Source organism: Nerophis lumbriciformis, linkage group LG26 (genome assembly GCF_033978685.3).
Source record: "Nerophis lumbriciformis linkage group LG26, RoL_Nlum_v2.1, whole genome shotgun sequence".
NCBI lineage: Eukaryota > Metazoa > Chordata > Actinopteri > Syngnathiformes > Syngnathidae > Nerophis > Nerophis lumbriciformis.
The window spans coordinates 35,599,604-35,616,298 of record NC_084573.2 but is presented as its reverse complement, the minus strand read 5'-3'; the positions used below and the strand labels follow the sequence as shown (position 1 = coordinate 35,616,298).

The following is a 16,695-nucleotide window of genomic DNA, read 5'->3' as shown; positions in this document are numbered from 1 at the left end:
GTGTACTTGTCTATCAGCGTTGCGTGTGTCAGCTGGTGTGCTCTCAGTACAACAGCCAATCAAATTAGATCTACTTTGTTTTCATCACACAGCATTCATCCAATCAAATTGCAGGACAACCAACGAAGAAGACATGTCCAAACCACACGCCAGTGAACAAAAAATGATACCTAAAATAATTTTGTTTGGGTATAAAAATTACGAGGTGGTCAACACAAAACGGTTTGCAGTATGCAACACATGCGGTTCGAAAATTACTGATGGAGAGGCAACAACTTCCAACTTCGTCCGGCATTTGAAGTTGCACAAAGAACGGTAAGTTTTGAATGTAAGATAACGTTTATTGGCTAAGTAACGTGACTTTTATTTGCTGTGTAGTTAAATCAGTGAGGCTGTAAACTCACTGCTAACGTTATAACGTTATTGCAAACACGGGAATCTGTTGCAGTTCACTACCTTATTCATACTTTTTGTTCAGTGATTTTTTTTAAGCAGGGTTACGTTAGTCAATATATCACACGTAACGTTAGACGGCGGTCAGCAGCACCGCGTATTTTAGCCACCTAAAAAAAGACAAAAATAGTAAAATAAAGGTCAGTTAAAATGTATACTATATTATGAATATGTGTACCGTTTTAGCTAGCTTTCTGACATACTGTTGGTTGTTTACCTCAGTGGTCCCCAACCACCGGGCCGCGGCCCGGTACTGGTCCGTGGATCGATTGGTATCGGGCCGCACAAGAAATATATATATATATTTTTTCTTTTTTTAATTAAATCAACATAAAAAACACAAGATACACTTACAAGTAGTGCACCAACCCAAAAAAACTCTCCCCCCCCTTTTGTTCTGGGCATTGAACATGAAGACTCTTCCTTCACTGTTCCGAGTGGCCATGAGAGTCTTGGCAGTGCCTGCCTCCAGTGCTCCAGTGGAGCGAGTTTTCAGCCATGGTGGCATCATACTACGCCCCCATCGTGCACAAATGACTGACAGACTCTTGGCTAATTTGGTCTTTTGCAAATGCAATGCAGCATAGGGCCCTGACATATAAAAAGTACAACTTTTTTGTTATGTTCACGTATATGTCATGTTTTTTCAATGTTAACACTTTTGTACAAATAAGTACATTTGCACTTTATTTTTCAATGTGTTTGTTCTGTAAAGGAATGAGTTAATGTTTAAAATGACTGGTTAATAGTGCTATTATAAAGTGCAATGTCAGCACAATTTTCTTTCCTGCAATATAAAATGCACTTGTTTTAATAAATAAATGCAGCGTTTGAAAAGAATACACAATCTGTGTTAATATATTAGTCTGTGGTTAAAAGGACTTGAAAGGACTCGAAACTCAAAATGCAGGACTTAGGACTTGACTTGAGACTTTCCAGTCTTGACTTTGGACTTGACTCGGGGCTTGCCTGTCTTGACTCAGGACTTGACTCGGACTTGAGGGCAAAGACTTGAGACTTACTTGTGACTTGCAAAACAATGACTTGGTCCCACCTCTGCAAAACACTGCTAGGGATTGCATCGATACCAATATCGATATTACTTATCGATCCTGGTATTCACTGGTACTCTTATCCGTATTAAGTGTAATTGGTGTAAAGAAAGATGTGAACAACAAACATTGTTATTACCATTTTACTTAGCACAAGTGTTACGTGTGGGTCGCAGCTTACTACGCGGTTCGTTCTCCCGGGATGCAAACGGATGACTCCGGACAGGACTTGCAGGTAGGAACATGATTTAATCTTGAACAAATCAAAGAGGTACACAAAAGAGAAAACAAACCGACGGAACAAGGTGCTGATCGCACTTGAAGCTAGACACTTAGCATGGGTTAGGAGTAGGGATGTCCCGATCCGATATTTGGATCAGATCGGCTGCCGATATTTGCCAAAAATTGCGTATCGGCAAGGCATGGGAAAATGCCGATCCAGATCCAGTTTAAAAAAAAACTCCGGTCCGTGTTTTCCAACGCACCGATTTAAATAATACATTCCACTTTTCTGCTGCTCCGTAATTTCCATTCCGCATTTTCCAGCACACCTTCAACACATCCACAGGTCTGTGGATTCTCACGCAGTTGCTTTTAGCTGCTGGCATTACACGACAGGCTCTTCTCACTCTTTTCTGTGTCTCCCTCTCACAGACAGCAAGCGAACCTTCTTACACACGTCACATACTGTCACGTCATACGTCACGTCATACGTCACATACGTATACGTCCTCCCCGAGCAGAGAGGTAGCAGCATGGCTAACGTTAGCGGTGATGCTAGCGCAGCCGTGCGAGCAACGCTCCCTCTAAGGTGCTCGCCTGTGCAATTGCGCAATGTTTAAGCGTCCTCTGCGCATAGCAAATCTATGCCACGCACAAAATCAAATAAAAAAATAAGCGCATAACAATTTTCGACACACGGACACGACAGAGAAAACAGTTTTCGTCATCATTGTTCAAATATTGTGACGTCTGTCGAGACGCTTATCTCCATTCGGTGCCACACGTCCACACCATCAAAATGCCGAGGCAAGAATTTCCACATCAACACCGTATGAAAAAATTAGTGATTTTTTTAGTTGTGATTTCCTTCTCCGGATGAAAGTTTAAAAGTAGCATATATTAATGCAGTATGAAGAAGAATGTTTTAATGTAGACATGCAAGCCTTGAAAGAAAATGTTGAAAATCAAGACTACACTTCCTGCAAATGGGTGCATTTCTACCCTATATTTTAACTTTAGATTTATTCTCATATCAAACTCTTTTGGCTGTCTTTTTGACACTTACATCCGGCGCCCCCCTCCACACCCTGGATTATAAATAATGTAAATAATTCAATGTGATTATCTTGTGTGATGACTGTATTATGATGATAGTATATATCTGATAGTATATATCTGTATCATGAATCCTGACTTAAACAAGTTGAAAAACTTATCCGGGTGTTACCATTTAGTGGTCAATTGTACGGAATATGTACTTCACTGTGCAACCTACTAATAAAAGTCTCAGTCAATCAATCAAAACACATAGAATCATCATACTGCTGTGATTATATGCATCAAGTGTTCATTCAAGGCTAAGGCAAAATATCGAGATATATATTGTGTATTGCAATATGGCCTTAAAATATCGCAATAGTAAAAAAAGGCCATATCGCCCAGCCCTAGTTTCAATGATGCCATTTCTGTTTGTCATGTATAATTTTGTCTATTTTGTGTTTATCCTTGAATAAACAGGTCAGTTTCTTGTTACCAACCATTGTGTATTATTCAAACTCCCCTAATTCAGCTGGCTAGTTGTTATCAAGAGTACTAAAACCCTTTTCAACATGATTCTGACAACTAAGTAGGCTAAATAACTTTAAACTTTAATACATGCTCGGATAGGCCAGTATCGGTCAGTATCGGTATAGGATCGAAAATGCAAAAACAATATCGGTATCGGATCGGAAGTGCAAAAACCTGGATCGGGACATCCCTAGTTAGGAGACAAGCAAAACTTACATAACAGGAGGGTGATGCAAACAAAGAAGCCAGACCGACTGACTGGCAAATGCAGGCTTAAATAATGTCTCTTGATTAACAACAGGTGAGCGTCCCGAACACAAGAGGCAGGTGAAAATAATACGTAGCCATGGTAACAACTCAGAGGTGCACAAACAGGAACTAAAGGAGTCCAAAACGAACAGAAAACACAAAATCCGGACCACGGATCATGACAACAAGAGGTTGTACACAAGCAACATCATGTAACATCTCACAGCAGGGAAGTCTTTTAGAAACATCCGCTTTTTAACAAGTCAACTATATGTGCAGTGCAAGGTGCAATGCAGTTATGTCATCATCTTGTAAAGAGCGCACAGATCCATCATAGTTTTTGTATTCATTACAATTAAACTCAGCTGGACATTTTTGTTTCATCTGACATCACATGGACAAAGATAAGACCTTCTAGTGCAGGGGTCGGCAACCCAAAATGTTGAAAGAGCCATATTGGACCAAAAATACAAAAACAAATCTGTCTGGAGCCGCAAAAAATTAAAAGCCATATTACATAGAGATAGTGTGTCATGAGATATAAATTGAATTAAGGACTTAAAAGAAACTAAATTACCTCAAATATAGCTACAAACGAGGCATAATGATGCAATATGTACATATAGCTAGCCTAAATAGCATGTTAGCATCGATTAGCTTGCAGTCATGCAGTGACCAAATATGTCTGATTAGCACTCCACACAAGTCAATAAGATCAACAAAACTCACCTTTGTGCATTCATGCACAACTTTAAAAGTTTGGTGGACAAAATGAGACAGAAAAAGAAGTGGCATAAAACACGTCCTAGAAAGTCGGAGAAAGTTATACATGTAAACAAACTACGGTGAGTTCAAGGACCGCCATAATTAGTAGGACAAAACGGCGCTCGCCAAATACTCGAAATCAGTGACGCATGTTTAATATAAACAGTGTGCTTTATAACAATTAGGGAGGTTTGTGTCATGTTTGTCCTCCTACAGAAACCATATTAAAACAAAAAATATATTTTTCCCCCTCATCTTTTTCCATTTTTCATACATTTTTGAAAAAGCTCCAGAGAGCCACTAGGGCGGCGCTAAAGAGCCGCATGCGGCTCTAGAGCCGCGGGTTGCCGACCCCTGTTCTAGAGGAAAGTTCTGTGGTCAGATGAAACAAAAATTGAGCTGTTTGACCACAATACCCAGCAATATGTTTGGAGGAGGAAAGGTGGGGGGCTTTAATCACCAGGAACACCACTCCTACCGTCAAGCATGGTGGTGGTAGTATTATGCTCTGGGCCTGTTTTGCTGCCAATGGAACTGGTGCTTTACAGAGAGTAAATGGGACAAAGAATTAAGGAGGATTACCTCCAAATTCAACCTAAAATCATCAGCCCGGTGTTACGTTGGGGTCACATCTCTATGCGAGGTCGGACAACTCTGGACGAAAGCGTGAAGGTAGGCGATGATTCTCATAAATCATACACCGTAGATACAAGAAGAACAAAAACAAGAATAAACAGAAAAGCGGGCGGATAGCATGGGAAGCTATGGCGAAGCTTAGTGCAGGAACAAGAGTCAAGAATCACAGGAATGACCAACGTAACTTGTTGCGTGGAACAAACAATGAAGCCAGACCGAGTGTGGCGAGCAACGCGAATAAATAGCTCTCTGGTTAGTGCTCAACAGCAGGTGAACGTGATGAACACTAATCAGAGGCAGCTGAAACCAATTAGTACCCATGGTAACCAAAACAAACCCAGAAGTGCACAAAACAGGAACAAAGGGAGTCCAAAACTAACAGAACATAACTAAACAAAACATGATCCGGCCACGGATCATGACACCCGGAGGTTGGGTCTTGGGTGCAGTTGGGTGTTCCAACAGGACAATGACCCCAAACACACGTCAAAAGTGGTAAAGAAATGGCTAAATCAGGCTGGAATGAAGGTTTTAGAATGGCCTTCCCAAAGTCCTGATTTAAACGTATGGACAATGCTGAAGAAACAAGTCCATGTCAGAAAACCAACAAATTTAGCTGAACTGCACCAATTTTGTCAAGAGGAGTGGTCAAAAAGCAAAAGCTTGTGGATGGCTACCAAAAGCGCCTTATTGCAGTGAAACTTGCCAAGTAAAGGCCAACTGAAAGCCACTACTACCGACCACGCAGTCTGATAGTTTATATATCAATGATGAAATCTTAACATTGCAACACATGCCAATACGGCCGGGTTAGCTTACTAAAGTGCAATTTTAAATTTTGCGCGAAATATCCTGCTGAAAACGTCTCGGTATGATGACGTCAGCGCATGATGTCACGGATTGTGGTGGACATTTTGGGACAGCACGGTGGCCAGCTACTAAGTCGTCTGTTTTCATCGCAAAATTCCACAGTTTTCTGGACATCTGTGTTGGTGAATCTTTTGCAATTTGTTCAATGAACAATGGCGACAGCAAAGAAGAAAGCTGTAGGTGGGAAGCGGTGTATTGCGGACCGGCTGCAGCAACACAAACACAGCCGGTGTTTCATTGTTTACATTCCCGGAAGATGACAGTCAAGCTTTACCTTTGGCCTGTGGAGAACTGGGACAACAGAGACTCTTACCAGGAGGACTTTGAGTTGGATACGCAGACACGGTACCGTGAGTACGCTTCCAAACATTTGATCGCTTGCCCGTACGTGCGTGCCGCTATGTGCATGTCACGTACGTAACTTTGGGGACTTTGGGGAAATGTATGTGCTGTATGAACTTTGGGGAGGTGAACGGTACTTTGGGCTGTGGGATTGAGTGTGTTGTGCAGGTGTTTGAGTTGTATTGGCGGGAGGGGGGAGGTGTTTGTTATGCGGGATTAATTTGTGGCATATTAAATATAAGCCTGGTTGTGTTGTGGCTAATAGAGTATATATATGTCTTGTGTTTATTTACTGTTTTAGTCATTCCCAGCTGAATATCAGCTCCCACCCGCCTCTCACAGCATCTTCCCTATCTGAATCGCTCCCACTGCCCTCTAGTCCTTCACTCTCACTTTTCCTCATCCACAAATCTTTCATCCTCGCTCAAATTAATGGGGAAATCGTCGCTTTCTCGGTCCGAATCGCTCTCGCTGCTGGTGGCCATGATTGTAAACAATGTGCAGATGTGAGGAGCTCCACAACCTGTGACGTCACGCTACTCGTCTGCTACTTCCGGTACAGGCAAGGCTTTTTTATCAGCGACCAAAAGTTGCGAACTTTATCGTCGATGTTCTCTACTAAATCCTTTCATCAAAAATATGGCAATATCGCGAAATGATCAAGTATGACACATAGAATGGACCTGCTATCCCCGTTTGAATAAGAAAATCGCATTTCAGTAGGCCTTTAACATTGCTGTATGTATACTTTTGACCCAGCACATTTTCAGTAGACCCATAATAAATTCATAAAAGAACCAAACTCCATTAATGTTTTTTGTGACCAGCAAGTATGTGCTCCAATCACTCTATCACAAAAAAATAAGAGTTGTAGAAATGATTGTAAACTCAAGACAGCCATGACATGATGTTCTTTACAAGTGTATGTAAACTTTTGACCACGACTGTAAGAAGGGCATTCATCTGAAGAACACAGAGCTTTTACATGATATATCATCAAATATATCATATGGTCCTCTGGCACCGGCCTTTTAGCTTTACCAAATACCAGAACAAAAGACCCACGGTGAGGCGGCATTGAGCCACTATGGCCCACACCTGTGGGACAGGTGTGGGCCTAACTTTTTGCAACTCAACGCCAAGAAAACGGAAATGCTGATTATCGGTCCTGCTAGACACCGACATCTATTTAATAATACCACCTTAACATTTGACAACCAAACAATTACACAAGGCGACTCGGTAAAGAATCTGGGTATTATTTTCGACCCAACTCTCTCGTTTGAGTCACACATTAAGAGTGTTACTAAAACGGCCTTCTTTCATCTCCGTAATATCGCTAAAATTCATTCTATTTTGTCCACTGAGCTCATTCATGCGTTAATTACGTCTCGTCTCCATTACTGTAACCTATTATTTTCAGGTCTCCCTATGTCTAGCATTAAAAGATTACAGTTGGTACAAAATGCGGCTGCTAGACTTTTGACAAGAACAAGAAAGTTTGATCATATTACGCCTATACTGTATATACCTTTATATACATATATACCTTTATACAAACCCCGTTTCCATATGAGTTGGGAAATTGTGTTAGATGTAAATATAAACGGAATATAATGATTTGCAAATCCTTTTCAACCCATATTCAGTTGAATATGCTACAAAGACAACATATTTGATGTTCAAACTGATAAACATTTTTTTTTGTGCAAATAATCATTAACTTTAGAATTTGATGCCAGCAACACGTGACAAAGAAGTTGGGAAAGGTGGCAATAAATACTGATAAAGTTGAGGAATGCTCATCAAACACTTATTTGGAACATCCCACAGGTGAACAGGCAAATTGGGAACAGGTGGGTGCCATGATTGGGTATAAAAGTAGATTCCATGAAATGCTCAGTCATTCACAAACAAGGATGGGGCGAGGGTCACCACTTTGTCAACGAATGCGTGAGCAAATTGTTGAACAGTTTAAGAAAAACCTTTCTCAACCAGCTATTGCAAGGAATTTAGGGATTTCACCAACTACGGTCCGTAATATCATCAAAGGGTTCAGAGAATCTGGAGAAATCACTGCACGTAAGCAGCTAAGCCCGTGACCTTCGATCCCTCAGGCTGTACTGCATCAACAAGCGACATCAGTGTGTAAAGGATATCACCACATGGGCTCAGGAACACTTCAGAAACCCACTGTCAGTAACTACAGTTGGTAGCTACATCTGTAAGTGCAAGTTAAAACTCTCCTATGCAAGGCGAAAACCGTTTATCAACAACACCCAGAAACGCCGTCGGCTTCGCTGGGCCTGAGCTCATCTAAGATGGACTGATACAAAGTGGAAAAGTGTTCTGTGGTCTGACGAGTCCACATTTCAAATTGTTTTTGGAAACTGTGGACGTCGTGTCCTCCGGACCAAAAGAGGAAAAGAACCATCCGGATTGTTATAGGCGCAAAGTTCAAAAGCCAGCATGTGTGATGGTATGGGGGTGTATTAGTGCCCAAGACATGGGTAACTTACACATCTGTGAAGGCGCCATTAGTGCTGAAAGGTACATACAGGTTTTGGAGCAACATATGTTGCCATCCAAGCAACGTTACCATGGACGCCCCTGCTTATTTCAGCAAGACAATGCCAAGCCACGTGTTACATCAACGTGGCTTCATAGTAAAAGAGTGCGGGTACTAGACTGGCCTGCCTGTAGTCCAGACCTGTCTCCCATTGAAAATGTGTGGCTCATTATGAAGCCTCTAAAATAGCACAACGGAGACCCCCGGACTGTTGAACAACTTAAGCTGTACATCAAGCAAGAATGGGAAAGAATTCCACATGAAAAGCTTCATAAATTGGTCTACCAAACGTTTACTGAGTATTGTTAAAAGGAAAAGCCATGTAACACAGTGGTAAAAATGCCCCTGTGCAATGTGTTGTCATTAAATTCTAAGTTAATGATTATTTGCAAAAAAAATTATGTTTCTCAGTTCGAACATTAAATATCTTGTCTTTGCAGTCTATTCAATTGAATATAAGTTGAAAATGATTTGCAAATCATTGTATTCTGTTTTTATTTACATTTACACAACATGTCAACTTCACTGGTTTTTTTTTTTTTTTTTAACCCTTACAGTGCAGTAGGGACTTCTTCCTTTCCGGTCATTTTTAGCTGTATTTTTGGCCTTAACTTTATTTGTGTTACTCCGAATGGAATAATTTGTTTCCCCAGGAGTTTTTTTTTTCCATGTTAATTTTTTATATTTTCATTTTAAATTCACTCCTATACTGTATCAACAATACCCTGGGAAATCATTTTAGCCCAGCAGTAGTAGAGCCAGGACGAAAAAGCCCTCAGTGAGTTAGAAGTTTAAAACAAAATGTTGGTTTAATTTTTTTTTTGCTCAGATCTCTGAATAAATGTCAGTCAAAAATAAAACCAACAAACATGCCATGTTTTTTACATTTTTATTTCAACCTTTGTGATGCTTTTTTTTTACTTACTTATGTCAGTTTTTTTATTTGGAAAAAATGTGCATAAAATTATATCATCCTTTGTTGCAATGTGTTGCTGTTAATGAAGTTAATGATTATTTGCAAAAAAAAAAAAAGAAGTTTCTCAGTTAGAATATGAAATATCTTGTCTTTGCAGTCTATTCAATTGAATACAAGTTGAAAATTATTTGCAAATCATTGTATTTGGTTTTTATTTACGAATTACACAACGTGACAACTTCTCTGGTTTTGGGTTTTGTAACTCTTCATAAAGACCTGTGGAAACCCTGTATTCCAAGCTGACTTTATTTTTGTAGCAGCTGAAGTGAATGTGAAAGCGTGTCATAATTAACCACGGTCAGCTGGATTAATAAAAAATACCAATAGCTGTATCATTTGTTCAGAATCTTAACGGCCCAGATGGACCGACCCGATTATTAAAGGGGAACATTATCACAATTTCAGAAGGGTTAAAACCATTAAAAATCAGTTCCCAGTGGCTTATTATATTTTTCGAAGTTTTTTTCAAAATTTTACCCATCACGCAATATCCCTAAAAAAAGCTTCAAAGTGCCTGATTTTAACCATCGTTATATACACCCGTCCATTTTCCTGTGACGTCACATAGTGAAGCCAACACAAACAAACATGGCGGAAAGAACAGCAAGCTATAGCGACATTAGCTCGGATTCAGACTCGGATTTCAGCGGCTTAAGCGATTCAACAGATTACGCATGTATTGAAACGGATGGTTGTAGTGTGGAGGCAGGTAGCGAAAACCAAATTGAAGAAGAAACTGAAGCTATTGAGCCATATCGGTTTGAACCGTATGCAAGCGAAACCGACGAAAACGACACGGGAGAAAGTGACGACGAATTCGGCGATCGCCTTCTAACCAACGATTGGTATGTGTTTGTTTGGCATTAAAGGAAACTAACAACTATGAACTAGGTTTACAGCATATGAAATACACTTGGCAACAACATGCACTTTGAGAGTGCAGACAGCCCAATTTTCATCAATTAATATATTCTGTAGACATACCCTCATCCGCGCTCTTTTCCTGAAAGCTGATCCGTCCAGTTTAAGGGACGGTGTGAGCCAAGACATCCAGGGGGTTTAGCTCGCTCGTCTGCGGGAACAAACTGCCGCCATTGCTTGCCGTGCTACCGAGGTCCTTTGTCCCTGAATTGCTCACACACTCCGGCAGATTCAATGGGGGTCTGGCGGCAGATTTCTTTGACTTTATCGTTGGAAATGCATCTGCTTTGAGTGTCGCAGGATATCCACACATTCTTGCCATCTCTGTCGTAGCATAGCTTTCGTCGGCAAAGTGTGCGGAACAAACGTCCAATTTCTTGCCACTTTCGCATCTTTGGGCCACTGGTGCAACGGTTCGTGTTGTTACACCCTCCGACAACACACCGACGAGGCATGATGTCTCCAAGGTACGGAAAACAGTCGAAAAAACGGAAAATAACAGAGCTGATTTGACTCGGTGTTTGAGAAAATGGCGGATTGCTTCCCGATGTGACGTCATCGCTCCGAGAGCGAATACTAGAAAGGCGTTTAATTTTTTCTGCAACATCAAGGTATATATTGACGCTTACATAGGTCTGGTGATAATGTTCCCCTTTAACCGGTGCCAAAAAATACTTGTTCACGGTATACATCCCTAATTGCTGCACAGCCCGAGGCCTCGTGCACGACATCCATATCACATGACTCCACCTTTGGCCGTCTCTATTGGCTCAATGGATCATGGCGCATGAGGCAACACGTGGTGGACGAGAAGGCCTAATCCTGTTAAGTTAGCTAGGTCAAGGACATGTTAGTAGTAGGCGGGGGGAGAGACATCACAATAATAATAGTACGCTATCCAGCAGACGGCCTATAAAATAATATGACTGACAACCCTGTCAACACCGCCTCAACTCCAAACTACCTGCAGCTCGAAGACCTTGATGCGATGACGGTGGTTCCTCAGCTCCTCCTGCAGCTCCGAGATGGTCTCCTTCAAGGCCACGATCTGCTGCTTCCTCTCCTCGTTCTCGTGCAGCCAGTAGGACACCTCGTCCGTGCAGCGGAACATGTCAGGGCACCGCTGCTCGTCCAGCTGGGGCAGCGTGGCGACCAGGCGGCACATGCCGTCCTCCATGACCTGTTACGGTGACGTTAGCAGGGTTATGGAAGCTGGTCTTCAACATCAGATTGAACAAGCTGCTGGTTTGGGTTGCTTTTATTCTATTTGGTATGCAAGCAATGTGCATAAAGTATATGCTAGTACAGGCCTGGGCGATTATTTTGACTCGGGTGGCCAAATTTAGAGAATTTTTTTCTGGGGGCCGGTACATCTATTTTTAGGAACACTAATACAAAACCTCACTATAAAAACGTTATGACAGGCCGACTTAAAAAACGGAATGGAATTTTAAATTTGTTTTACTGAATGGGACACCCAGAATGTACATGAAAATAAAGAATGTGGGGTTTACAATATTAACTATGAACGATAAAATACTGAATATTGAGTTTGAGTTTATTTGGAACATGCAAGCATACAACATGATACATCACAATTTCCAGTTTCTATTTTCAACATGTTGGAAAAGAAGTAGGAAGAAGCAAAGCTTATTTAATCCTACCCCTTTTCTTTTACTTAACAGTTGCTAAAACTTTTGTTCACTTCCTGTTCTCAATTTATTCACAATATACTCCATAAGTAATCACAATAAAAATAAATAAATAAATAATAATTGGTGAAGTAAGTCATATTTCATATGAGATTATTTTGAGAATGAAAGAATGGAAGGATGAAATACATTCAGAATGTTTATCATGGTTCTTCTTCTTTGTACTTTGTAAACACTTTAAGTTTGAAGAGTTTCTTGAAGTGGATCATATTAGTACATTGTTTGATTGCTTTGCTTAATCCATTCCATCATTTAATTCCACATACTGATATACTGAAGGTCTTAAGTGTTGTACATGTGTACAAATGTTTTAAATTACATTTTTCTCTAAGATTATATTCCTCCTCTTTTGTTGAGAATAATTGTTGTATATTCTTGGCTAGCAGGTTATAGTTTACTTTGTGTATAATTTTAGCTGTTTGCAAATTCACTATGTCGTGGAAATTCAGTATTTTCGATTCAATAAATAAATGATTTGTGTGTTCTCTATATCCAACATGATGTATTATTCTAACTGATCTTTTTTGTAACACAGTTAGTGAATGAAGTGTACTTTTGTAATTATTTCCCCATATTTCTACACAATAACTCAGATATGTAACACTAGTGAGCAGTAGAGAATATGAAGTGATTTTTGGTCTACAACATGTTTTAATTGTTCATTATTGACGTGTTTCTTGCTACTTTATGTTGTATATTTTTTACATGAGATTTCCAGTTCAATTTATCATCAATCATTATACCTAGAAATTTGGTTTCATTTACTCTTTCAATTTCTATTCCGTCTATTTGTATTTGTGTTTGACTTTCTCTTCTACTGTTACCAAATAGCATTATTTTAGTTTGACTGAGATTTAACGATAGTCTGTTTTTGTCAAACCATCTTTTTAATTTGTTCATTTCTTCTGTTATTATTTGTATTATCTTCTGTGTTCTCTCCTGAACAAAACGCTGTTGTATCATCCGCAAATAATACTAACTTTAAATCAAAGTTATATTGACAACATATGAACGTCACCCACCCCTCCATCCACAAATGTTTCAATAAAGCGAAATGCAACAAAAACAGCAAAATATGAACGCGAAGGGTAAAAAATAAACCCACCTACAATCTGATATATCACTAAGCTTTACAACTTTGCTGTAAAAATCTCCTTCCACGTCTGTTCCTGACACCCGCATTTCAGGCTGGCCGCTCTGGAAACACTCTGTGGAAACGCTCTGTGGAAACGCTCACCACCCACACTGCTTGGTGCCTCGTCTGAGCTGCTGTGACTTAGATTACCATACTAACTAATTAGATTACCATAGTAACTAGTATATCGTGCAAAAGTGCAGATTCATTCCTGCACTAATTCACATTCCTCAGTAGAAGCATTTAAGTCCCATCTTAAAACTCATTTGTATACTTTAGCCTTTAAATAGACCCCCCTTTTAGACCAGTTGATCTGCCGTTTCTTTTCTTTTCTTCTCTGCCCCCCTCTCCTTTGTGGAGGGGGGGACACAGGTCCGGTGGCCATGGATGAAGTGCTGGCTGTCCAGAGTCGGGACCCGGGGTGGACCGCTCGCCTGTGCATCGGTTGGGGACATCTCTGCGCTGCTGACCCGTCTCCGCTCGGGATGGTCTCCTGCTGGCCCCACTATGAACTGGACTCTCACTATTATGTTAGATCCACTATGGACTGGACTCTCACTATTATGTTGGATCCACTATGGACTGGACTCTCACTATTATGTTAGATCCACTATGGACTGGACTCTCACTATTATGTTAGATCCACTATGGACTGGACTCTATTATGTTGGATCCACTATGGACTGGACTGTCACTATTATGTTAGATCCACTATGGACTGGACTCTCACTATTATGTTAGATCCACTATGGACTGGACTCTCACTATTATGTTAGATCCACTATGGACTGGACTCTCACTATTATGTTAGATCCACTATGGACTGGACTCTCACGCTATTATGTTAGATCCACTATGGACTGGACTCTCACACTATTATGTTAGATCCACTATAGACTGGACTCTCACTATTATGTTAGATCCACTATGGACTGGACTCTCACTATTATGTTAGATCCACTATGGACTGGACTCTCACTATTATGTTAGATCCACTATGGACTGGACTTTCACAATATTATGTCAGACCCACTCGACGTCCATTGCATCCGGTCTCCCCCTAGAGGGGGGGGGGGGTTACCCACATCTGTGGTCCTCTCCAAGGTATCTCATAGTCATTCTCATGGTGAGTTTTTCCTTGCCCTTATGTGGGCTCTGTACCGCAAATGTCGTTATGGCTTGTGCAGTCCTTTGAGACACTTGTGATTTAGGGCTATATAAATAAACATTGATTGATTGATTGATTGAGATTCCAACCATTGAAATACTTTGTATAGTTCAGGACTTACGGTCATTAGAAAACATCACTGCACATCATAATGGCAGCTACACTTTCCATCTTAAATATCTGAAAAATTATTTGGGAATGTCTGGCGGGCCAGATTGAAAAGTAACGGGCCGCATGTGGCCCCCGGGCCTTCATTTGCCCAGGTCTGTGCTAGTACAAAATGCATTCCGTATTTTTCACTGGACTTTACATTTATGTTCTTACATGCACTCTATTGAACCTTATGTACATTTAGTGTTAATTATTGAGGTGGCGACTTGTCCAGGGGGTACCCCGCCTTCCGCCCGAATGCAGCTGAGATAGGCTCCAGCACCCCCCGCGACTCCAAAAGGGACAAGCGGTAGAAAATGGATGGATGGATGGATATTCTTTATATTTGAATCTTTAACAATTGTATCTTATATAATGCACGTGTGGACGTTGTCGATCTGTGTTTGCCCTGTGATGAGGTGGCGACTTGTCCAGCCAGAACCTTCCGCCCGAGTGCAGCTGGGATAGGCTCCAGCACGCCCCGCAACCCCGAGAAAAACAAACTGTAGAAAATGGATGGATTGGTTAATTGCCTCTTATATTTCATTTTATTTAAAGGGGAACTGCACTTTAATGGGAATTGTGCCTATCATTCACAATCCTTATGTAAGACAATAACAAATGTTTCTTTTTTTTTATGCATCTGAGATAGGCTCCAGCACCCCCCGCGACCCTGAAAAGGGACAAGCGGTGGAAATTGGATGGATGGATAACCCGTAAATAAATTCAATCAAAAGTCTGCTTACAATGGAGCCTATTGAAGTGGCTCTATTTTGCCTATAAAGTGCTTAAAAAAACATCCAAACACCTCCATTAAAACCTCTTAAGGCCCAAGCTGTTTGTTTACATGCTTTTTTTATTTCTCTTTGCTATTTGGGATTATTGGACCCTAATTAGAATAAAAACTAAGAATCATCTTTTGATATGATGTACTTAGTCCATAAGTACACAAATGTGTACTTCATGTTTAGTGAAGTACACGGACCAATTCTTATTTTTACACTTTTTTTCCCCCCAAATTCCATTGTATGTTATACTCTTCTGACACCACCAGATGGCAGTATAAGTGTCCACATAAGAACCCAATTCAGTAGTGTACACAATTTTGGAAATAAGAGCTAAAAGGTGCTGTCCACGCATGTGGCCACTAAGGCTTTTAGAGGTTTTAACCTCTGTAAGTATATATGTAATGTAGTAACAGGCACATTCATAATAACATGTAATATTGACCTATTTTGGGCGGGAGGGGCTGTTTTCGTGCTACATAAGCTGACTCTTTTCCTTTGATTTTTGACCGCTTCATCCTGCTGCTATTGTCGCGCTATAAGGGCTGGTCTCCTAAAGCTTTAGTAAAACTTGGCCAAGTACTATTCTGTCTCGGTGGTCCTTCTTACTCAACATATATGTCATCCAAAAGAACGTGGGATTGACCAGTGTGTTATTTTCCCTGAGAGGAAGACTGCTCGCACGCAACAAAGTATATATGTAATGTAGTAACAGGCACATTCGTAATAACATGTGATATTTACCTATTTTGATCATTTTAAACATTCGGTGGCGCAATCATTTCAAAAATGCATCATGACGTTCGCTTTTTTTTTTTTAACAACACCACCACTGATTACTAGTAACTGCAGACATCATGCGAGCCAACACACATAAACAAACGTCACTTACTGTACAATGTCTGCTGTCATTAGGATGCCGACTGCTAGGATGTTGTTATATTCCCGTTTAGGTGAACAATGAGTCCTAATCCTCGCGAAGAAAAAAAAGGGGGGTGGAACCAAGCGTCTTTTTGTGTCTTTCTCGCCATTGCTGGGTCTAAATTGACCAGCTCAGTGGCCTTGTGGTTAGAGTGTCCCCCGTGAAACTGGAAGGTTGTGAGTTCAAACCCTGGTCGAGT

The 16,695-nt window shown here is 40.7% G+C and overlaps 1 protein-coding gene across 2 annotated transcripts in view; it reads right to left on the bottom strand.

Annotated features, from left to right (window-relative positions):
• LOC133623684 (angiopoietin-related protein 1) overlaps positions 1 to 16,695 on the bottom strand; it is a 120,672-nt gene that overhangs the window by 20,630 nt on the left and 83,347 nt on the right. For both annotated transcript variants that reach the window (XM_072916290.1, XM_061986975.2), the window contains one exon: positions 11,589 to 11,804. In XM_072916290.1, coding sequence (XP_072772391.1) covers positions 11,589 to 11,804 — 216 coding nt within the window. The remainder of the gene's footprint in view (positions 1 to 11,588; positions 11,805 to 16,695) is intronic.